The sequence below is a fragment of the Ruditapes philippinarum genome, unplaced genomic scaffold (assembly GCF_026571515.1).
Source record: "Ruditapes philippinarum isolate M1 unplaced genomic scaffold, ASM2657151v2 ctg2850_1_1_1_1, whole genome shotgun sequence".
Lineage (NCBI taxonomy): Eukaryota > Metazoa > Mollusca > Bivalvia > Venerida > Veneridae > Ruditapes > Ruditapes philippinarum.
Window position 1 is genome coordinate 5,692 of NW_026864078.1, and position 25,977 is coordinate 31,668.

General features: G+C 30.6%; 1 protein-coding gene across 1 annotated transcript; it reads left to right on the top strand.

Annotated features, from left to right (window-relative positions):
- Window positions 1-379: 379 nt before the first annotated feature.
- Window positions 380-11,870, top strand: LOC132724341 (alpha-1A adrenergic receptor-like). The gene is made up of 4 exons (XM_060709182.1): window positions 380-519; window positions 7,975-8,903; window positions 10,197-10,363; window positions 11,058-11,870. The coding sequence occupies exons 2-4, from the start codon at window positions 8,113-8,115 to the stop codon at window positions 11,537-11,539; spliced, it is 1,440 nt and encodes a 479-aa protein (XP_060565165.1). The 5' UTR covers window positions 380-519; window positions 7,975-8,112; the 3' UTR covers window positions 11,540-11,870.
- Window positions 11,871-25,977: the final 14,107 nt, after the last annotated feature.

Sequence of the window (25,977 nt, forward strand, 5' to 3'; positions counted from 1 at the left end):
AAATAAAACAAGGAAAAAGAGCAAATACACTTAATTGTTATTATACAGAAAAGGTAAAGGTCATCACACAATTGTTCACAGGTTCTGTGTGACCTTTAATCGAAAGATAAAAAATGAGAAAATAGATAAAATTTACCGATTTAACATGGTTGGCCGAATATTTTGAAAACGTACAAGAAGCTCTTACAGAGTAAATGTGTCTCATTCAAAAATCGGAAAATTACTATACATTTAAAGATGTGGTAGCCACTGTAGCGCTGTTTACAGTGAAGATATTTTTCTGTTGAATGGCCTTCTCACAGCGTAAAAGATCTAAGTTATATCGAGCGAATTATAGCGTTAGAAGCGTGTCTGTTGGACGTCAGTATAACACTAGAATCAGTTGTTTATCAATACTCCAGGGAAGTAGACGTTAATGAAAAAATAAATTGGTGGACAATTCGGATTTAATAAACAAACAAAGGATTTTTTCCGAATATAATGGGACATTATATTAAATTGGTCGTGCGCATAATGCTGGTAAGATATATTTGATATATGATTATTTGCATGTGATATATAATTTGTGCAGTTGCGGTAAAATAATATTTTTAAGATGATAAGATGATTATAAGGAAAAACTTTTAAAAGGAATGAAAATTAACTGAAAAATATAAATAATAAATTATATATGAAGGTGCCCGATAAAATTAACATTTTTGAGCTGTGGTTAATTATTATTATTAATTGTTTATATTGAATGAATGATTGTAAGTTAATAAAAGAAGTGATTTTAAGTTGCTAGTCCTAATGTTGAAATGCATATGTTGTTTTTCTTTTGTATTTTTTTTTTTGTTGTAGTTTCAATATGTTTTTTATATATTTCATTTAATGCAGAAGTAAAGTTGAAATTATTTTGGTGTTAATTCTTTTTGTATAATACAATAAAACGTAGCCGATATACCAAAAGAAATAGTGGAATATTAATGATACGTGTTCACGTATAGAATGAAAAAAATGTTATCATATAATATAAAGACAAGCAAAAATACTTTTACATATTTGAGTCAGAGAGTTAAATTTACATTTTGTTGAAAATTAACGTTATAGTCAGCTCTATTCCGAAACGTTTTTCGTTATTCAAATTTAAATTCCCTGTGTAATTTGAAACGTTCGGTATATTAGATACAAAATCATTCCAAGCAATAAAAGAAGCCACTGTTTAAAAATAGTTCCAAAGAACAAATAATTAAGACCTTTTTAATGAACTCTATGTTTAACGGATATGCCTATAATTTGAATGTATTTTATCTTTTGCTTTAGGAATAATATGTTTCAAGATTAGATAGAGTGAAAGTAAAAAAGTGCTTCTTATGCAATATTTCGAGCCTGCAAGATATATGCATTTATTAATGAAATGATTTAGCATTAGGCAAAGTGTATTTGTGTTGTAATTCTTGGCTTTTCCTTCAAAGCTTTTTCGCTTAAATTGTAGGAGTAAACATTTTAACAGCTGTGACTTAATCGTTTGATAAATGAAAATATTATTGTTAGTTATAATCATCTTATTTAGAAACAAACACTTTCTGACTATTGTAACCTTAAAGAAGTGTTGAAGATTAAAAGAACATTGTTAAACACTTAATATCCACTTGTGTTGTCTTTGACAAATCACAAAGCACCATGCTTATTTAATGAAAATAAGAAAATAGCTTTTTTTCTAATGTATCACAAAGAAGGCTTTTACGGGCACAATATACATTGTGTGAAGGTATTTGTGCAATTAAACCTGAACAAAGCATATATAATAAGACTGTTGTTGTTGTTAATTAAAAAACAATAAATTGTAACATGTTTACACAGCAACGTAAGGGTTGTTTATACATTTGAAATTTTCATTTCACATTTTCATAAGTTTACCAATTAAAAAAAACACGATACAAAAGAAACATTTGGTAATTTATCATAACCAAAATTAAAACGTCAAGCTAGGAAAATCGCAATGATTTAAAAATAATATTACTAAAATGGTCTATGACATAATCAACTTGAAACTGATTTCTTGATTATGCATTTTGATTTGCTAGAAATAGATGTCGTCAACATTTAAGATTCTACGCAAAACTTACTCGAAATAAATGGTAGACAACAACTTGTCTTTTTTCAGCTATATCGTGATAAGATTCCAAAGCAATACCGTTTCTTCCCACGCGAAACTTTATATGAAACTAAATGTATTTGAGAAACACGTTACTTAGTAAGAATTTCTTTCGAAACCACTTTTAAATACTATGCGACTCAAGATTTGATCGTTTTGAAAGGAAAATAAACCTTAAAATTGATAAATATACATTCTAATAGACTTATTTTTGCTGTTGACTCCGCAAGAATATATTTATGGTGAATCAGAAATAAAAAAGACAAAGGAACAAATTCGTTTGTACAGTTAATTTATAACTCATGCTAGTAGATTCACTTGTTACCCATTATATCATTTTTATTTTTGAATGCTTTAAACAGTAAAAAAAACGGACAATATTCAACAATAACAACATATTACAAATGTATATAACACCCGGATGGAACAGGAATTTTTCCATGTCCAAAATATTTGTAGTTATAATGTTATATAGTTTATGAAAACCAAAATATGTCGATGTTTGGGAATTAACAAAAACAGTGATGTTACTCTCTGTAAAACGACTTTTCGTTTATTTATGTTTTAATATGATTTAATTGCTAAACAGTTTAATAAAATCATTTTAGTGTTATTATTTAATTGTTTAACAGTTAAATAAAATCATTTTTGTAATGATTTAATTGTTAGTTATATAAAATCCTATAACAGCTGTGATAGTAGCATTACAGACACGTTTTCAATATGAATATCAGAAGTTCTTGAAAATATATTTTTAGAGCATCAATATTGTTTTGAGCAAAGCGAGTGCGGTAACAGAACAACTATACAATTATAATGCACTTTTTTGCCGAGGCATCAATTTTTATTTGTCGATTACAGACAGACGGATACCTTTATTGATCATCAACTTACATGTGTCACATTTAACAACATAGTGTGAAAATAAAAACATACATATTTTACAAAACTGGTGGAAAACATGGTATTTGATAAACATTTGGATTGAATAAACGTTATTATAAGCCAAAGTTATTACAATTGTTTTCCTAACATAAGGAAACAAAACAAAATAGGAAACACTTTTCCATGTCTTAACTCATATAGTTTTATTACATGCTTTCCGGTGGTTTATAGTTTTTGTTTGAAACATAGAAATTATCAATTTGATAATCACACTTTCTCACTAAGCTCCTTGCGTTGTTTCCTTGAAATACCAGCGTGTACAATACTGGAAACCAAATTTATAACGTAACGTCATAAATAACGTCATGTTGTATTATTATCGCGCTTTTCTTTTAATATTAGTTTAAAATGTATTTTTTAACGTTTCTTTGCATATAATAAAAGGAAAATTTGTTAATTTCAAAAAGATCGAAATATGTTTCACCTCGTGAACATCAAATGTTCATATTTCACTCGTGGCTGCGCTATTCCGATCTTACACAAACTTAACAAACATTCTCTATAAAATGGCATTCAGAGGTTCCCTTGTTCAACAACATATAAAATATATTCATACTTTGTTGTCGTTAAAAATCAATAAATACATGAACATGATGATATAAATGTCATACAATTATCTTAAATGAGTTAATATGTATATTGATTCATATCAATTTCCTTTGACTTACACTATAAAGGTGGATATACTAATTATTAAGTACCAAATTTGCAACGATTCAATCAGAATACTCTTTGCTGCCCAGGTTTTCACGTGTTATGAATGTCATTTTGTTTTGGAACAAATAGCAATAACAAATATACGTTCTCTGTTTTAAAAGTGATTTCAATACATTTTTTATCAACGTGTTTGTTCAAATGAAAAATTAAGATCACATCTTGCTGAATCTAACATTGTAGACAATGATTGGTCGTGGCTTTTACTACATCAGCTTAATATTGCTCATTTAATCATGGTTTTAACACTCCCGAGAGATCAAACTCTTCAGATTATTTTGTGGTCACATAATCTGGTGTAAAGTAAACTAATACCATTGTAATAAGGCACTTGCAGAAGGTTACCGCGCTCTTTTTTTTCTCGGCGTTGTTATTTATGTCCTGGACACATGGGACCATTGACTCCGATAATGTAATTGTAAATAATAAATTACGGCTCAGGACGAGGCTGGGTAACATGAGGCACCTGCTGATGCCTCCGATGAGCAGGCATCAGTCAAGCTGACATTTTGACCTTTAGTTTTTGTTTCATCTTTTTTGCTTGTTCTTAATTGATCTGGGTTTTTTTCCATCAATTCTATCATTTTCAAGTTTCCATCTAACATAAAGATAAAATATTCAACTGGCTTTTCATGGCTTTATTACCGTAAAATAGATTGTCAATATGTTAAATAATTACTTTCTATACGCGCGTTGTTTAGTTGACATTGAAGTTTCTAAATAGTAAATTCCCAATGGTAAAATTGAATGTAACGACCGTGCATGTTTTGTGTTTATGTCGTCATTGTGTCTACGGTTTGCCACTTTGAAACGTAAATTCTTATATAGTCTATATTGTTAATACATTTCCCTGATTAGTGATACAATATGACCAATGATATAATTAATAAATACATATTATGACAACGCAGTATAAAACACATACATACTGGGGTACACGCTGAATGATACAAAATACGTGGATAAAGTGTATGTTTAAACAATTGAGTCATAAAGATAAATGCCGGATCGAACACTTGGGATGTGCGTTAGTCACGCAGTAGAAAGATGGTGATGAAAACTGTAAAATCAGTCAATAATCGCACATACCATGAAGATTATTACTTGAATCCTGAGCATTTCTACTCTTCTTAAAATTTTAGTACATTTTTTTTTCATTTCTATTTCTGGAGTATTTCGGATCATCTGGGGGCATGTAGTTTTAATAATTGCACGTACTTTTTATTAGTCATTTGAGTTAAACTTTTATTTTTTGAAACATCCTATAAACATTTTCAAAGTATCTGATTACTTTTTTAAGAATACGTATATATGTAAAATAAAATTGCTACTCTTATTCTTCATTTAAGCTATGATTTCAATATCATGAGGGGCGTCCGTGGCCGAGTGGTTAAGGTTGTTGACTTCAAACCACTTGCCCCTCACCGCTGTGGGTTCGAATCCTGACAGGGACCTTAGATTCTTTCATGTGAGGAAGCTATACAGCTAGCGTGTGGAATGTGAAAGATTCTACACAGTTGCCTGTTTGTGCCTTAAATAATGCACAGAGGGGCACCTGAGGTCTTTCCTCCACCAGTAAAAGCTGGAACGTCGCGATATGACCTATACTGTGTCGATGTGACGTAAAACCCAAAACAAACAAACAAAATCAATATCATGATTTCAGAAAATGTGATATCTTTTTTATATTATTATAACATTTATTACATAAGTACGGTAGCTTTTCTTGTAATATGTAATAAAATGCTTTACTTTTATTTCATTCAAGACATAACAAATTCTTTGGCGTTGCTGAAGTATTTTTAAAGTAACAAGTGTGAATCGTTTTTACCGAGCTATTTTAATTACCCAAGGGGGTTTTGAAACGGAACTACGGTATAATGTATATATGCTGTTCTTTCAGATTGTCGCCCATGCGGCTATCATCCGTTTGGCTGCCATGCTAACTTTACGTTGTCGCAATATTTCTAACAGAAAATTTCATGCTCGAAAGTCAAATTAATATATGACTTTTATTTCTTAAGCCCTAAAAAAGGTTGATTGCTCTGCTACTGCGCATGTCCTTTTTGGTTATTTCGTTTCGGTGTGCAAAATTTTCAGTAGTTAGTTTTGTAAGACTTCTAGCAACGTGTCATTAAATAGGATGTTTCAAAATTTAGCAAATTTGAACTTAACATCTTTAAAATCTATTTTGCATACTAATATATAAAGCTGCTGAGTTTTAAATAGATATAAAAATGATACATATAATTGAACCTGGTTGTCTGACAGGTGGATAAGCGGGGTAGTTTAATTTTGGACCGTAATGATGTTACTATTGACATCAATAACAAAAAGTTCGTTCTTTTAAATAATGGCCTTAATAGTAGCGGGATGGTCTTAATTCTTGGATGGTCTTAAGTTCTACTGTATTATATATTTTCCTTTAATAATTTGTTTTAAATCCACTTGTTATTATTGTTTCATCATTATGTAACGGCAAACTTTAACTTTTGAAACAATAATAATAATAATAATAATGAAAATTAAAGAAATAAATAAAACCTTAACTTTATTACTAAATATCAACAATGTACCTCATTCTAAATATCAACAAGCACATCTATTTAGAAAAAAATAGTTTTCATACCAATGTTTATTTGAAATCATCAGGTTACATATGAAATCAACAGGTTACATATTAAATCAACAGGTTACATATGAAATCAACAGGTTACATATGAAATCAACAGGTTACATATGAAATCAACAGGTTACACATGAAATCAACAGGTTACATATGAAATCAACAGGTTTCACATGAAATCAACAGGTTACATATGAAATCAACAGGTTACATATGAAATCAACAGTAAGTTAAGCACGTACAGAGATCATCGTCCGTTTTCTTTTCCCTGATTTTACACGCAAATTCATCACAACATAAAAGTTCTGTTATTAACTCGATCATTGCAAAGATCGTCTACTTTTCAAACGGGACCGGTAAGCGGAAATACGAGAAAGATAGAATTACTGGCTTCAATGAAACAGCTTCCTGTCACAGGGAAATCCTACAGATCCAATATATTGCATGATTACATTCTAAAAAGTCTTTCATTACTTACAGGGGAAACGGAGAAGAAAGAAAACAATTTAACAACTTGCATGTAAAATACCAAGTGTTGATGTCAAAATGTTAAAATGTCAAGTTACGGCGCCTGTAATATATAATAATAATTTTATATATATTTGCCGTGTTTATCGTTCTTTAAAAAAACCATTTTTTCTTATATGTATGACAGCTATGTGTGATTTACATACATGTATTTAATATAAGTATTACCCAGAGGATGATTTTGTTGATAGGAATTTTAGTAACAATAAGTATCACAGTTTATATAAGTACAGAAAAGCATCATTCATGTCTGTGCTGAATGGAAATCTAAACAATACAGATTCTCATTCAATTTTTTTGTCAATTTCACGTAAAGGGAGACAATTATCTCGACGCCCCGTCAAAATTGTCTATTGTACATTACAATATAAGTTTTAACGTACGTACAAAATAGCATCATTCACAAACATTTCTGTGATGAAAGGAAATCAAAACAATACAGATTCACATTCTAATTATGTGTCCATTTCACATAAAGGGAGACAATTATCTCTAGGCCCCGTCAAAATTGTCTATTGTACTTTACAATATAAGTTTTAACGTACGTACAAAAAAGCATATATATTTTGTTTGAAGATAAGTAAATATATAAACACTTTCAACATGCAAGGAATTCAAAAAGCTGTATTCACACAATGTAGCGTTTGGCGCTATTTATGAATAATTAGGTTACGATTATTACGGACTGTTTTTTTTCCTTAGGATTAAAGATAAGTATCAATGTGTGAAATGACAACAGCGTGTTTCTAGGCATAACATCTCATATTGATTTGAAATAAGAACTTTGGTATTTCATAGTAGTTATGCATATTTTAAGTTAAATGCGGTTAGTTGATTCTAAGATGCTTTATTAATTCATTCGTAAACATTATTTGACATACCAAATGTTTTACATGTTCAAACATCATATCGATAATTATTCATGAAACAGTAAATGTATGTGTAAATAATCCGTAAATCGTGTTGCTGTTTTAATACTTTCCATCAGGAAAACTAATTTAAGTTTCTTCGTTTTTTATTACAGAAAAGCACAATTACTACAGATGAAATGTAAACGGGATGGCAAACAAGGGAATAATTTAATGTCCATACGTCTGCGGTTGATTCTAAGTTAAGGCGACAGATAAAATCATATTACTTGAACCAATTCCATTTCTACCAGATGATGAATTCAACAAAATACACACCGTGTTGGAATTCTACAGTACAGGACGATGTTAAAGTAAATATTAACTCAAACAATGTGTCTGGTCCATCTATTGAAGAGACGACCATCGTTAGTATATTGTTAGGTTGTATTATTACTGTAACAATAGTTGGAAACACAACTGTACTTCTTGCCGTGTATCTAGATCGCCGGTTAAGACACACAACGAATTATTTTATAGTTAATTTGGCAGCAGCTGACCTACTTCTTGGTGTAACAGTGTTGCCCTTGTCAGCAACATTAGAAGTTTTGAAATATTGGCCTTTCGGTGAAATATTATGTGAGTTATGGGCTTCTGCCGATGTTTTGTGGTGTACCGCGTCAATTTTAACCCTTTGTGTGATAAGTATTGACAGATATATTGGAGTAACACGGCCTTTGCAACATTCTAGTATAATAACAAACAGAAGAGCTGCTCTGATTATCGCCTTTGTGTGGGTTTTATCCGGTGTTATTTCAGTAGGACCACTGATTGGCTGGCGGGAAAGTGGTGGCAATCAAGTATATGAGTGTACTGTTACTAAGCAAATTGGATATGTGATATTTTCAGTGTCTGGGTCGTTTTATATACCATCATTTATAATAATTGTCGTTTATATCAAGATATATCGGGAAGCAAGCAAACATACAAAGTTCTTAAATAACGGCTCAAAAACGATAAAGAATGGCGAGGAAAATGGAATGATTCTTCGTATTCACACAGCAAGGTTTAGTCACGCTGGTATGCCGACATATAATGGGAGCAGGTAATTGCACATTTAAGGCTTTTTATGTATCACATCTGTCATTTGTATTTCGGATTCAAACCACCCCAAACCCCACCCCACTACCAAACCACAGAATGCATTTAGCAAGGATTAAAGCTCAATGCGTAGGAATGGACCTTGGTGAATCATCTGATTGTCCATTGCAATGGGGATAATTAACAATTCAAATTAAATCACGTTATCCTCGCTGGGCCAGGTTTACAAATGACATATTGCTAAACAAAGTAAAAATTATACACTGATAATTATATAGACAAGAAATTTCATTTGCAAACTGGGGTGTTCATTTGTGATTGATCCCGTTATATATTTTAATTCAGCAACATTTTGCGATGCCTTATATTTTTAAAATGAAGTTAAAAAAATAAAAAGAAGGCTCATAAACCAATCTTTATAATCAAATGTATGCTTATAAATAAATATAAGATTTATGTTTACTTGACATAACACAAAGATATTTCCTAGCCCGTGCATTAAAATAACGAAAAGAACATAGTGGCAGTACTTTTCCTAATATCTTTAGCGATATTTAAATATTGCTGAAATAAAAGATATAAAGCAGATAATTTCTATTTCGGTTTATTGTAAATGTTCAATGACAGCTATCCATACTAGACCTTTTCTCCTTATGTTCAAAACAAAATAATTGATTTTAGCGGTGTAAGTCATTAGCTATTACAATCAAATCATGTTGTTAAATTCATTGCAATGACTAGACACAGTCGTTAATATAACACTTTTTGGTGTAACAGTGTTGCCCTTGTTAATATAACACTTATTTAAATGCATTACTTCCTGCAAATAAAGTGCTTTACTGTTGCATTTTGTTTATGAATTTCAAATGGAGCTATATTGTTATAGCTATAAAACAACATTGAATGCAAATATTTGTTCTGTTTCTATACTTTTTAATATAACTTTTTTATAGGTAAGTGCAAACTTGACCTAACATTTTAAAGATACGGTTATCGACATAATGTATATAATGATAAGTCCATCAGCTAGTGCCTTTTTTCCAAAATTTCAAAAGAAAATCATCTGCCATTATTGAAATTTTGTCATGCAGTTGCACTTACGACAGGCAATTAATTGACGTACGCGTTATCATAAAAAACATGTTTCAGAGTAAAGTAGATCAGTTTTTTGTCAAACGTGTATTGGGAATAGATGTCAACAATTTCTATTAAAGAAAACGTAACATTGAAATAGAACTTGAAATAAATATCGTAATTACAACTATGGTTAAATGACCTTATTTTGTTTCATTTTCAGTTCAAGCGAAAACTCCGAGGGTTCCCTTCGTAAACTCAGCTCAAGAATTACCCCGGCCGGAAAACTTGCAAAGTTTAAACGAGAGAAAAAAGCAGCCAAAACCCTCGGGATTGTAGTCGGTGTTTTCATATGCTGCTGGTTCCCTTTCTTTTTCTGTCTACCTCTAGGTAAGAATTTATACACTAGTTGCTACATTCAAGTCGTATTACTTTTTATATGAATAGTCCATCACGTACTGCTTTCTTCTGTCAACTTTTGATCCGTCTTAACAGTCGCGCACAAATAGGAATAACTATATATCATTTGTTTTGAACAAAAAAAAATGTCACCAGCAATATTTATCTTATAATGTTGAAATCTGCCAGTATTGACCAGGAGTATAGAGTCAGAATATATTCAATTTAGAAACTTTCTTTCACTTTTAAGCTTAAATATACAATGATCTCTCTATTTACAATGTAGTCATTATCGGTGCATTTCATAAATATCTCAATGGAAGAAGTGTTGTTTTCGAATATTAAGTAAACCACTACAAATCATCTAAAGTTGTAGTGTAAACCAAACATGCAAAGGTTTACCAAACAGGTACAATGATCTTATAAAGTCATTTTTGGTAAATCTTCAATCAATTTGTCTTTGACGTATATGTTTGGCTATATTTATTTTTGCGTTTCTATTTTATCATTTACATCATCATCATCATAAACATCATCATCACCACCACCACCACCATCATCATTATAATCATTATCATCATCATTATTATTATTGTAATTTGTTCCATTTCTCCAGCCTATTGATATTTTGCTCCCTTTTTATACAAACCTAGATGATCATTATATTCTTTTTTCTACTTTTCAGATGTTCTCTGTGATTCCTGTCATGTGCCCAACAAACTGTTTACTGTCATTTTCTGGTTGGGTTATTGTAATTCTCTCATGAATCCTATTATTTACGCTAGTTCCAGTCGTGAATTTAAAAGGGCCTTCTTAAAAGTGCTACGTTGTCATTGGGTACGGCGGTGTGATAACACACACAATAATTACATGCATCGTGATTATAAGACAAGAAAATTGTCTTGCTACGTCAGTAAAGAATATGGATCAGATAGTGCGACAGTTCATGTACAAAAGAAAAACTCCTGTTCCACACCACGGAGATCTAATTCCCCTGTGAAATCATTAATTGTCTTTCAAGACAGGAGAAAGCTGTCTTCGCCATCATCCAACCTTGATCATCTGTCGAAGAAATCGTCATTCAGTGATTTAGGAGATGACGATTACAACATTATCCACTTACAAGATTTAGATTGTGTGTCCAGAAAGTACTCCGCCATTGTTTAATTGTTAATGCTTAATGATTCAATAGATTCAAGCGGTTCGGCTAGTGAAAACTAAAGTGTGTGTTGCGCTGGTCGCAACTGGTTTTGGTTGAAAAGATCACAGTCACAGATGCTGTAATACATTTATAGTTGTTAAGCGAAAGAGGCAATTGTCAAACGTTATTTTATATTTATTATATTATGTATTTGTTTGTCTGTTTTTATATTTATTTTCTATCTATATGTGAAAAACATTTAAATTTTGTCACGATTACTTATGAACACACAGAAAAATGAGTTCGAATGATGTTCAACTAAAAGACTAAACATACTATTTATTATATTTTACGTGTTGATCTTAATTTAAAAAGTAAAAACAAATTATATAATCGTTAATTATTGATACTTACTTATAATCATTGATTGTTAATTTAAAAACTTTTGTAAACATACTAGTTTCATATTATTTTCAGTCTTATTATTATGGTATGAGAAATAATAATACTCAGTAGGTCTGTTTGTAACATCTTATTAAATTAATTTCACAAAATGCCATTTTAAACGTATATTGTTATGATATTGAGCTTCAAATAAATGAAATATTAAATTGTTCAATTATATTGTTATTTTTATTTATCGATGTTCCTTCTTTGTAATGTTAACAACAGGTTCTGATGTATCAAATGGAAAGGAACTGTTATACAGGGCAATATAATGGAATACAATGTGTATTTTCATGTGTATTGATACATTGATATATGCTATAACAAAGTTAGCGACTATGACAAACACACTGTTAAATGCACAACAAATAAACTGTTATTTACTTGAATGTACAAAATGTAAATCAAACAAAATACACCGTTTACCAATTTCATTTAAAGCAAATCCTGTTTCAGCATTTAAGAAAATACCATCGTAATCCTGCGTTATCCTGATTTTAGTAAAAGACGTTACTGTGTTACTTTTTACACCCATCTCCGGAAATTTCTAATAGATGATTTATTTGAAAATGCTTAGAGCATTTATTATGCGAAAATAACATTTTCCGATTCAATCAAATTTTTTGTTCCAAACAAAATTCATCAGTGTTTCTCGTCTCTCTCATTTGAATACACGCATTAAGAGCTTGTGAAGTTCCCTCAGAGAGAAGATGCTCATTCAACTTTCAATTCTGTTGGTTTGGTTTTATATGATGAATTAGTTAAATTCGTTGTAATAATTTCGATTCAGTGATAACAGTTTTGACTTTTTTGTACTTCGTTCACAATCGAAATTTTCCTATTTTATTTTGAAATGCATTGCTCATTGTCATTTTCAAATACATCAAAACTGCACATTCGTAGCAGAATCGCATCTTTCACTGTCAAATTTTCATTTCGTTTTACTGGTTGCTGGGATTCGCAATTAGCGTTGTTGCATTTTGAAAACATTGCCCATGGCTTCGAATCACATGGAATTTTAGTGTAATTTTATATCAAAATTGCTCCCATAATTATTGCTTATTGTCGCCTTTTAAAAACCAGATGAGACAAATTCAGAGCTTTTTTTTCTTGGAGCCATAATTAAAGCGATAACTGTATACTAACTAGAGAACTGGCAAACTCCCCATTCAGCTAGGCTACTTTTGATTTAAAAAAGAACCAAGTAATGGTTCTTGATGGTACATACTGTAACACAACTACAGGCTGCAAAGAAAAACCTAAAGCCTACACAAAGGTCGCTAGTTGACGAATACGTTGGTAAGAGACGGGTTGATATGTTGTTTTGTTAATGATCTAATGTTGTTTCGTTGGCGACCATTACATGAAAAATTTTGCATAATGACGCCATCCCGATTTAAATCAATTAGATAAAGCCATTTTTTATGACATCGTTTTTCCACCTCGCTATCTGTTACGGTAAATATACGAATTGAGTAACTTGTTATTATACAAATACTGTACTCAGCATTAATTAATCTGTTTTATTCCCTTTGTGCTTACATGTAAAAGATTGAGGCATCATATTTGCAGACACCCTTCATTTTAGCGTGATCATAAGGGACGACTAAATGGATCCGTATTACTGGAGTCTATGTATCCCTGAGCTCCAACAGGTGAGGCGATTTGAGCGCTAATGTTGTTTTTAGTTTGTAACACCAGAGCTTAACCGATTTCACCATTCCTGTTTCTAGCGCTATATAACCTAAATTGTGTCGGTTCGCTGTAAAACCAAACCAAACAAAATTGTTTTATTTCAATACATCTTTCAATAACAATGTTTGCGGAATGCTTAAGAATTAAATGTATAATGAAGTGTATTTCTGTAAATACAAATGGCACAGTTACATGTCTTATTACATGTCTTAAGCTGTTTCATATCTCCTTTCTCCTGTGTCCTACTATTTCTATATTTATCAACATGTCTAAATAAATAATTTTATAAGAACATAACTTTGAGACAATATATAAAACAATTCAACAATTATTATTATAATTATTGCATTTTCAAAACATGGGATGCGAACTGTTTAAACTCGATTCAACAAGATGAAATGTGTGCTGTAAGATGACTTTATAAAACAAAAACATGTTTATTAAATAAGCGGTCGAATAGGTCAATAAAAAAGCTAAATGGTTATCCAAGGTTTACGGGTTTGAGTCCCTGTCTAGTTAATCATTTTTTCTTTCCTTCTTATAGACTTACCTGCTATAATATAGGTCCGAGGAATATTTATTGTATACAGGTATATTCATTAGAATTAGGGAGCACATTTTTAAACATAGCGGTTGAGCATGTCCCTGTATGTAAAAAAAGATCACTAGTAAGCGGGAGGATATGTACTTGATCGGACAAATCTAGAGTAGTCTTATTCTCAAATGTTAAGATGAAATTCCCACTAATCTGTATACTGATATCATCAAATTACAGGACATTACATTTTTATATAAAAGATCCTAGACAACCAAAGCAATCGCATATAGTTGAAAATCGGAGACTGGTTTTTTATAAAGAATTTGTCATGAAAAATGAAGAAATGTGCAATATTATATCACCCAGGCACACTAGCACCGGTTAAAGCGATAAACTATTATCAGATATAACCACCTTAAAAACCGATAAAATGTAGATTTATGGAGATGACAGTAAATACACATGTTAATGAGTTATATTGACGATGCAAAAATACATCATGAAAACACTCATTATTCAAACTTTTCTTTTACTCGTCTGGTAAAAATAATGTGTCCATCCTTGAATAAAGCTAATTGCGTGTGGTCATATTGATCAATGCCAAAACATAAATGATAGAGTTGAAATGCTATATTTGCATAAAAATTTGGATCTTCAATTAAGATGATAAGTCTTAAACATGCCATTATGATACATCTAGATATCTAGAAGATACTTTTCTGGGTCAATGTTTTATTAAATAAGAGGAGCGTTTCATCATTTTGTTTCGGTCTTGACATAAAAATGACACCAATCAATAAAAGAAGAATTACGAAGAAGTTTTGTAAGCTAATTATTACATTTAAACTTCTCTGGGAATTAAAACGTTCAAATTGCAAAGTAATTAATAATATATAAAATTGTTTACATAACCTGGAATTCAGGCGTTGATTTATTTTGCTTATTCATAACATACACGCTATTTCATACTGAACATGTTTTGATAATATTAACAAGAATACGTAACAAAAACTGCAGATTTATATTTGTTTAAAACCTTTCTTAGAAAATTAAACAATATGATTGTATTCTGATGTAAATGTTGCATGCTTTTACACGCTTTAAAGGCAATACATATTATTCATAGTCTGTGTTGGTCTTATTATCAACATATAAATGACATTTTACCTTACTAACGTAAATTGTCCCAACGCCCTTTCTCTTCTGTCTTTTCGAACACAACATTGCACTTATTCTTGCTGCATTTACATTTTTCTTTGCAAATTATTCATGAAATTCAAACCGCATGCAGACAGTGTAAACAAATTAAAATTGAAAACATTCCTGTACGTGTTAAAGTTTGTTGAACTTTTAAAATGTTTGATTATAAAAGATGAATTCGTCAATTTGGAACACACATTCACAATTCAAATAAACATGATAAAACATACATGTAAAAATCTTTAAAACACACACTTATAAAATTGATATTTTGATACAAAGCGACTTTATACTTTTATAGATATGTCTATTTCATTCATAAATGCAAGCAGAAGAAAATCAGAGAGTCGGATTTAATAAATCTGTCTTTAACATATAATGGCATCGTCCACGCCCTCACCGCTTGAACGGTATCCAATCATCGTACTAAAAGCGATTACCAGTACAGGAAGGACCATAAAGAAAAGAAAGTTTTAAGGTTTCATTGACATGGATTTTAAATATCTAAAATGATATCTTTTTTAACACAATTCTAAATTTCATGCAGGAATATTTTAGGGGAAACTTTATCAAAGATAACACGCCGTTGTACGACATACAGAACGCTCTTGCAAATAATCAATTTAAGCTCATGTAAGCTGAATCCATATAACAGTAGTGTAAAATATGTAAATAGTTATGCCATCATAGTAATTCGTTACTCCGATTCAGCTTGCTCTTATTAATATCATTAAGTGTTAGAGGAAAATTATAGCTATAAGGGATCCAAAGTAAAATATGTTTTTAAGAGAAATAATGTAGATAATAAGCATTCTGAATTTTGAAACTTGACACTGACCTTTGGCATTCGTAACATTAAATTCAGAAATAGTTTACATAATTTTACATTAAATTAGGATATTCTTCTAAAACAGTTTCCGAACGGGAGAATCTAACAGACGTAGAAACACTAGATATACATAGGCTGTTGAAATTAATAAGATATTGTTGTTCAATTCATGTCACATATAAAACCATTTCAAGGTTTATTTTGTGTAAGAAAAATAATGGCAAAATACATATAATTTAAATGCTATTCATTGTGGCTTACCATCGCTTAGATAACGGCTCAACAAACACATGATTATTATACTGACACGTGTTTTTTCTTTTTAATTGACCAGCAATGTGTCCATATGCCGCCTAACACAAACAAATAAACGAACGCAAGAAAACTACAGCATGACGAAATTTTAAGTAGGTTTATCATTGAAACTATACAAACTATCTTTCACAAAATAACTGCGTTTATAAAAAGCATCTATCATCTCTCAAATTTTACAAAGAATTGTTGAGGGGATTCGGTGATTTATTTGTAAATTGTCATAGCATTAAACTCTACACTTCTTTTTTCAAAGGCAATTTCCCAATCACTAGAATTAATCTTCATGGATTTCAATCTGCACGCAGACATTGTAAACAACCTAAAATCGTACAAATCCTAGGGAAACTTGCAATTCATCAAAAAAGTTCGTGAAATGGGAAAATTGTGTGGGGTTTTTTTTTGGCTTTTTTTCCTTTCTTTTCAGAGCATTTTAACGAGACATAAAACACTTTAAATACGATGAATATGAAAGACGCAGCTGTGCCTTTGTATAACAATAAATTCTGATATGTCAGCAATAAATTATATAACATGAAAATAAGTAATTATTATAACAAACAGAAGTAGGACAAACAAACACAAAAGGTGTGAGAATTAATTTGGATTTAGAAAGTGAACCATTTGATTGTGTTTACGATACATTTTACCAGTAAAAGCGTTACATCTTTACTAAATTTATTCACATAAGTCTGGCTTACCAATTTATATGGTAATTTGAAATTAAAACTTTTCCTGTCTAATATTAAAACACAATTTTGCTTTTTTTAATTCTGATTTTGTTCAAGATTTCTCTTTTTATAAATTATTCATGAAATTCACAGCACATGCATTGTAATCATATTTCCTTTGAGAGCTTTTTAGGTATGAGTTTGTTGAACTCTGAATATTATGAAATAATTGAGACATGTGCGTAATTTGAAGCATCTTTATACATAGCATTAATTTATCAGTGAAAGATAAAACCTGATATTTTTATTGTATATTCATGACTTGTACACTAAGCGTAATTTGTTCTTGCTATATTGTATGCAGATGCAGATATAACCTTTTAAACCTTTAATTCAATCAATTGCAAGTGAAAAATCTCTTTTACGTCATAAAAGTTTACAAAGAAGTTATTTGTGAACGACCTAGAATTTTCGGGAAAGGACATTCAACTCATTTCGTTTTCTTTTTTCCAAGTTGATCATACATTTTGAGAAGTATATTTATATTTAAGTTAAACCGATTTGTCAATGCCTTCAATATTTTGAGTGATTTCACAAATGTATAAAACCTTTGCCAGTCATGTTTGTTTTTATAAAACTCATTTCTTTACTATTATTGATACTTTGTACGAATATAGCATGTAATGGCAACCTTGCAAACGTATTAAAATGAATGTATACGGAAAAGAACATTTTTATATTTCGACATATTATGCATGGATGTCTTAAGATAAACACTAAAGCTGATACATAGTTGCATCTGAGGGTAATCATATTGTACAGAATCTGGTGATAGCATTCTGCACCATACGTGACCACTTGAGCAGGTGAATGCCGATATTTAATCAATTGAAACATGATATCAATTTTATATGAAACGTGAGAAATGCATAAATATGACAGTAATGTGTGTCTTTCAAATATATGCCACATACACATAGCATGAGATAATGCGAGGTTGGGTAATCTTGTCGGAGGCTTTGACTTTATATTATGTTCATGTCAGAAAGCTATCAAAGATTATTAAGTGTTTGGTATGTGGAATTTACAACTTAATCCTGAAAGTTTGTCACAATAAGACTATCATAATTCCAATTGCATATGAAATCATACCAAAGACTTGTTTACCTTAAATTATCTCTTTTAAATTGGGGATATCCTTATAGCCTTCACTTCGTTTTCCTTTTCGAAACAATGAGCGTGTGAACACCAAAAGTTCATATTTCACTCGTGGCTGCGCCACTCGTGAAATATATCTTTTGGTGCTCACTCGGTGAAATATATTCCAATCTTACACAAAACTAAACAAATATCCTCTATTTATTCCGCGTAGGCTGCAACAGGTCTCGTACGTAAGTGAAAGGGATATAATAAAGTAATACCTGAAAAACACATGTGAAGCGATGCTTTAAGGCCGCCATATTGTCTGTACGCGTAACCGTAAATGTCACGTGATTCCCTTCCATGAACACATTGCCAATATAATTATAAAATATGATAAACAAGATCAACAAGGAAAGGCGGCGTTCAATGAACTTTTATAAGTGCTTTCGAAAGAGGACTATCTATATTGATTAGATACAATTTTTTTGTATTAAAATATGGTTAAAATGAAGAACAAATAGATCTCATGTCAATATTGTTATACATGTATGTGTATGAATATGTTAGACGTTTGATTAAGTAACATTTTCCAAGAACACCTTAGCACTTTGAATATATTTTTGTTATTGACAAGTGTTAAAATTTCTTGTAAAGGTCAGAATGAACATATAATTTTATTGTTTCGTATATCTGGTAAGTTTAATTGGCATCAGTCAGATAAAAAAATTAAAACTACAATGAAAGTGATCGACTCTTACAATTGTTTTTACTTTTATAGCATTTAACAGGAATTCTTTTCTGTAGATGTATTTTAGTATTTAATGAAAGAAGGTCTTACACATGTTCCTGTTACTTACAAACATTACAGTAATGTTGTTTTTATCTTAATTTAAAGGACAAAAACTATTTGAAAATTGCCTTTACTTTTTGGACCACCGAACCAAAATAACATCGGCTATAAATACGAGATAGACACAATAAATTGCAAATGCCCTTTGCTTTGTGATGATCTTTGGTTAATATAACGAACAGTTGTTTATTTAGGATTAAGGCAAGGTAATAAATCGTCATATGAGAAACTGGGAAGTGGAAAGAACTTGTAATTCATTAATTAGTAGTTCATTGAATATTTGTGTTAAGTTTATAGTCTCCTACGCCGTATAAATAAAAAAATAAAATATCTCTTTTTTTCTTTAATCATCTGATATTTAACACATTTATTCTTCAAGTTACCTTGTGATATCGAAAATACAATGTTTATGTATATAGAACATGATATTTAAGACTATCTTTCTTTAAAATGGAATTCATCTAAAAATAGCGCTTAGTCTAAAGAAAATAGATAATGTAATGTTTTACGGCAGTTCTGTCTTCGACAAAATGCATGATGTATAAAATACAATTATATCATTTAAACCTCAATCAGCAGATATGTCATGCACGCTATTTCACAGAAAAACATTTCTTAGAGTGCACGACCAATGCTCAACTTCTCGAATAACGGTTAACTCATATTAATAATGTGTTCTCGACTACATTGTCAATTTTATTTGTAACAAAATTCATTTGAAGTGTCATCGCTGTGACATTTTTATCACAAGGAAACAAGTGCATCTGGGGTCCACGTTCCATTTTAAAGGCAGGAAAGTCAACATATTGCATTTCAAGTGGTGGGGTGACATACAAAGCCATAAGACAGAAATAAATACTAATAGTACACCTGATTAAACGATCTTTTTTAATCTTGATCTTTTATACTGCATAAACTACTGATTAAAATGATCAAGGTATATCAAAGAAAGTTTCATTTTACTTTCAAACGAGATCCTCTGTCCTTTTTATGATTTCAATATTTAATATAACAAAGGAGTGATTCATTATATTAAAAACAACATGAGAACGCTTACTTTTTGAAGAAAGATCACATCATTCATCATTTTCTTATCCGTCTCGCTTTCTGAATATAAGGATTATCTGTCGTATTGCTGTTAGATCATTTACTTACAGTTTGTTAAAGCATTTGTAGACAGAAAATTAAAACAACTTCAGGTATTGCTGATTTCTTAAAGCGTTTAATTCAGTTAAATGTAAGGGCGACTAAATTGGTTTTAATAACTGAAGTATATGCATTTCTTAGTTCCAGCAAGTGAGGTGTTTTTGACCTCTGGTGTTGCTTTTAGTTTGTAACACCCGTGATCAGCCAAACTCATCTTTCTTGTTTCGGCGCCATATGACCTAAATTGTGTTGGTGCGCCGTAAAACCAAACCAAATCAAACAAACTAAATGAAAGTTCTATTTATCTGAAACTTTGGAATAGATTTATGTAGATATCGTAGTCTGAAACATTCAGTATATTTTTCTTTCATTCATTTATGCTCGGATTCTGTCCAGACTAAAAAATGTTACTGAAAATAATACAATTAATGCTATTGCAGACATACACTTTACATATCAACTGACTTTGTGTAACCTCCACATAAATTACCAGTAACGATTTAATGCTGAGTTCATCTTTTGCCGATGACAGAGGACGTAAGCGGCAGCTTAAATGGTGTTATCGTAAAGGCTCGAGCAAAATTTTTATTGATGTCGCAAGAACAATACAATATTATTTTGTTTGATATTATGATTGATTTAGATTCACCTGTACAGTTAATAACCTTTTGCCATTACAGCTACAGCTTTCAGCAATAGGTTATTAGCTTTTCTTATCTATTCTTGGAATTCATGTTACATCCTGATTTAAATTATATGAAAAGCCATTGTTACGTTTTATTATTAAAAGGGGACTTTTTTTAAACAATATGTCACAAGATATGATTGCATCTTGTCCCTGAGTGTACCGAATAATAATGACAAAAATAAGTAGATCATCCAATACAAATAGAAATTAAAAAAAAAACCACACAATATTTTAATAGCGCCTAAAACGGCAAAATTGAAAATGTAAACTCGGTTTTATTGTGCCGCTTCATGTGAAAGAACACACATAGGAAAAATATAAGAGACTCAATCTTTAGTATATTTTGTTTTGAACGTGCATCAATCTTAAATTATATCTTTTACATTTTATACAAAATTCACACGGTAAATATGAGCACCATTAACTAGAATATTTATATCTTCTAGAAGCAAGCATAGGTTTTTTTATTTGTATGTTATGACTTTTTCATCAAAGTTAATGTTTTCAATTAAACCAGATCTATATATTAAAATATATAGTAAAACGTAAATGATATCGTAGTAATAATAATTATTACTGTGACATTTCAAACAATCATTGTGAAATTACAAGGTCAAATAAGCATTATATAAGTAAATAAATTATCTTTTCTCATATGAGCATTGCCCGCAGTGATGAAAGGAATGTCAATAAAAGTTCACATTTAAGTTTCCTCTTCGGAGCATAAAAATGACGCAAATTGTTTTATAAGATGTGACCTTCAGATTATCAATAATATACGTCATTTCAATTGCCGCTGCAATAGTGATCACTCAATAAATTCCTGTTTTGAAACAAACAACAACAACAACAACAAAACAAGAAACTAAAAGTGGTTTAAAAATTGTAGTTTTCTTTTGAAATGTAGTATTTGGCTTCTGAAGGGAAAAGTATTCTGTTTATTTGTACTTTGATTTAGTTTCAAAACTAATGAAGCAAAGAAATGATAATAACCAGTTTGTATCACTTTTCTGCTACAAGTTAAATAATCGGATAAAAAAGCAAACATTTCGAATTATGCCTGATAAATTATAAGTTGCACACGATAATCAACGTCTTTGCTCACAAATTGCAAGGTTAGTATTGATTCACCACTTCATCTGGTGTTAATGTTGCTTCACAATTGCAACATAGGATTACAATAAGGTATTAACAATTAAATGGGCCTTTGCATATAATCAATTCAAGATAATATATTAAGCATTATCCGTATTTTAAAAGGTTTAACTAACAGTTTTTAGGTAAATAAACATCGATATTGATATTTAATACACCAAGTAGCCTTGCTTTTAGTTACATCATTGTGTAGTCTCGTAAAAATGTATATAAATAGAGTATGTACATAATATGTACTTATTGCACTTTTTAGAGCGTGCTGCACAATTTGGACTTGCTGCATCACTTGCACCTGCTTCACTATATGGACTTGATGCGCCATTTAGATTTTCAACGATTTTAGGTTGTTGCATTATTTGGAATGTCTGCGCCTGATAGACTTGCTGTTCTTCGACGTCATGCATTTTAAGATCTTTCTGAAGTTACTGTTCGAAACAGATGCAAAACGTCTTAAAGAATTACTTTCCTGCTGGAGTTGACCTCTTTTTTGCAGATGAAAATGAAATGAATTGTCTCGGTGTTCAAAATCCTCAAGTAATGAACAGTTTGTTTCTTTAATTCTTTCAAAACATGTAAACAGCCACGGCACAACGCTGAAAAAAAAACAATTGATAACTTATGCTATGCAAATGTGTACAGTAATGCGTTTAAATCTTGTGAATTTCACTCAGAGAAGTGGCTCTTATGTAGCCTTCAATTCAGACTGTGTGTATGGTTTATGATATCGACAAATTAGTTAAATTTGATACGTGATTACTGATTGCTTTGGTTACTTCTTTCATAACCGAAATTACTAAGTCTTTCTTATTAAATACATTGCTAACTGCTAAATTTCAGAAGACATCATAATCAAGCGGAAACATCTATTTCACTGTCAAATTTATAGTTTTAGTATACGTTAGACTTTGCAATAATGTTGTTTTGAATTAAACACATTTTAGCTAATGACCCAAAAACGCATAGGATGTTGAGTGTAATAAGTTACATATGAATTACTCTCATATTTATGTTTTTGTTACATAATAAGAGACATAACTAAAAAAGTAAACTTGGATTAATTCAGAATTTCTTTACTTGATATTGCTGTAACAGTAATTTACGTATGACTACCTGTGTCTGCATACGAATTTGTAAACAGTTCCGATCGGTCTACTTTAACAGGGTTACTGCGCACATATTTTTTATCTGCCAACTTTTTCATGTTAAGTGTATGATATCGCTTGCTTCTGCTTTTGGTTTCTTTTCTGCTACAGACAGGCTTCATAAATTAAATGTTGTGAATTCTGTTGTAGTCGGTGCTTGGCCGGGGGCGTGAACGATAATTTTTACTTTTCAATTATCCATGAGCACGTTCAATCAATCGGAGTCTGGATATTTTTTTTGCCGTGTTTGGCTTTCTTTAGGAACATATCCCATTTTGCTCTATTGAATTGATAGTGAACATTTAACAGATTGGCTACAGCGTTAAATACACTTTGAAGCGGCATCATCTGCATATTTTCTGGTACAGTCTTTTTCTGATTCGGCATAATACAGGCGTTTGGCCAAAACTCAATCTTTTCATTGTTTTTCTCACATATTTAAACATATTTAATATATTACAAACAGGACATTGTGCAAATGTTCAAATTAAGTTCAAATTAATTAATGTGCATTTATTTACGCAAAATTTTATTACAATACGCAAAAAATAACAAATTATATTAATTACATTTATCCTATGTTAAAGAACATATTATATAGTGAAATTTTGTATCATGATTTTGTTTGAAAAAGCAAAATAATGTTTTGCCTAAACCAATTCGTTCATGATACTTATGTAACCAGAAAGGATTAAGAAGATTACCTTTTTTCATTGAATCACGAACAGTAGTTACATACTTGAATAGCTCATTTAAATTAAGATGTAATAAATGATCTGATGCCTACTCCACAGTTTTTTAATTGAACATATTCATTTTTCCCGATTGTTGCCATACCGAACATTATATTATAATTATACACTTATTGACTAGTAAGGTCTAGCCGAGATCAATATGGCATTTTCCCGGTAAATATCACATCATATTCAATGAATCATAATTCAATAATTATGTTTAATTGTATGATAAGCCTAATATTTATAAATAACACACAAACAGTTAAGCCTAATAATTTTATAAAAAAAAAACAAGTTCGCAATAACAATGTACTTATCACTGCGGTGTTACTTTGGAGTAAATAAATTTTTAAATTGAAAAATTCAACAATTTTAAATAGCCTATGGTGTAAAGTCATTGAACATGAGCTTGATTCTATTTTGATAGGGATAATTCAGCCAGTGAATATGATATTACACCAAGTCATAACTGCTTGTGTATAATGATTTACGCAGGTGCAGTTAATTGTCTTTGCTGTATGGTTAATTAATATGAACCTGATTCTATTTTTGTGATTGGGCCGGTGAATATGATACTACAACCAGTGTATATGATTTTGTCCTTTGTTCTGTTTATTTCTGTTTGAACCAATGAGATTGAAGCTAATTTTAGATCATATAATAAATTCTATTAAATATTAGTTGTATAAATATGGTATTGTATATACTAATCAAACTGATAGTATTGTTTTAAAAAAGCCGGTATGTGTAACCTTATCATAAAGAAAACAATAGCCAGTCCATCTGAACTTCGGTAAATTGTTAAACTCGTAACATTACTGTTTGTACAAGAATAAGTTTGCCGAACATGAATTGTTAGAAACAAGTGGTAACGAAACAAGAAAATAAATACTATCTCAATTATATTCTTTCTTGCTTTGCACCTCTCCTAGATAACAGCTCTCAAATCACACATTTTCTAATATTGACTTTTATTTCTGTTATTCGGTTTGTTCAATGAAAACATGAAGACAATCTTTCACAAAAGGACCTCGTTCATAAAAAGCAAGTTTTATCTCAATGTTGTCAAATTTTAACAAAGATTTGTTCGGGAATTCGATGATTTATCTGTAAATTATCACAGCATTAAACTGATCACTCTTTTCAGTTTCAAATGCTGTTTCCCGATCACTAGAATTAATCTTTATGGATTTCAATTTGCACGCAGACAATGTAAACAACCTAAAATCGGTGCTTCCCTGGGGAAACTGGCAATCGATTGAAACATTTCGTCAATGAAAATAAAAACAAAAAAAAAAACAACAAAAAAACCAACCGATGTGTCTATGTTTTCATTTCAACAAGGAAAATGAGAGAATTTTAATGAGCCTTAAGATCCATATATTTTTATTGCAGTAATTATGAAGGAAATTGCGCCTTTCAGCATTTTAACTTATTTTCGCTTCATAGGCAACTAATTATATGTTTTGAAGAAATATCACTTGTAATAGAAGTAGGACGCGTAAAAGGAGTTTATTTAGAATCTTGAAAGTAAAAAAACTAACATGAAATTTGTACCATGTATATTGCCACTAATAGCGTTGTACCATTTCAAAGTAAAACATGTTGATAAACTTGTTTGATACTGCATTTATTATGTTAAACACTTTTTGTACTTTTTGGCATTATTAGTTTAACAGGTATTTTTTTTTAAAAATCCTGTCGAATGTGAACAATAATTTGCTCATGTTTTAGTTGGAAAAATTCAAATGTTCCCATTTTTGCAAATTTGCTGGCAGACATTAAAAAACAATTGACAACATTATACTTAAAGTATGAGTTTGTTTAAATCAGATAGTGTTAAAAAAAGTAAAGAAAAAACATAAATGTGTGAGCTCAAACATCTGCATATAAATCAATCAATCGTAAGCA

Excerpts from the sequence above, each read along its gene's own strand:
- LOC132724341 (XM_060709182.1), top strand. The coding sequence starts at position 8,113 with ATGATGAATTCAACAAAATACACACCGTGTTGGAATTCTACAGTACAG. Across the intron at positions 8,904-10,196 it reads CCGACATATAATGGGAGCAG|TTCAAGCGAAAACTCCGAGG; the intron begins GTAATTGCACAT and ends TTTCATTTTCAG. Across the intron at positions 10,364-11,057 it reads CTTTTTCTGTCTACCTCTAG|ATGTTCTCTGTGATTCCTGT; the intron begins GTAAGAATTTAT and ends TCTACTTTTCAG.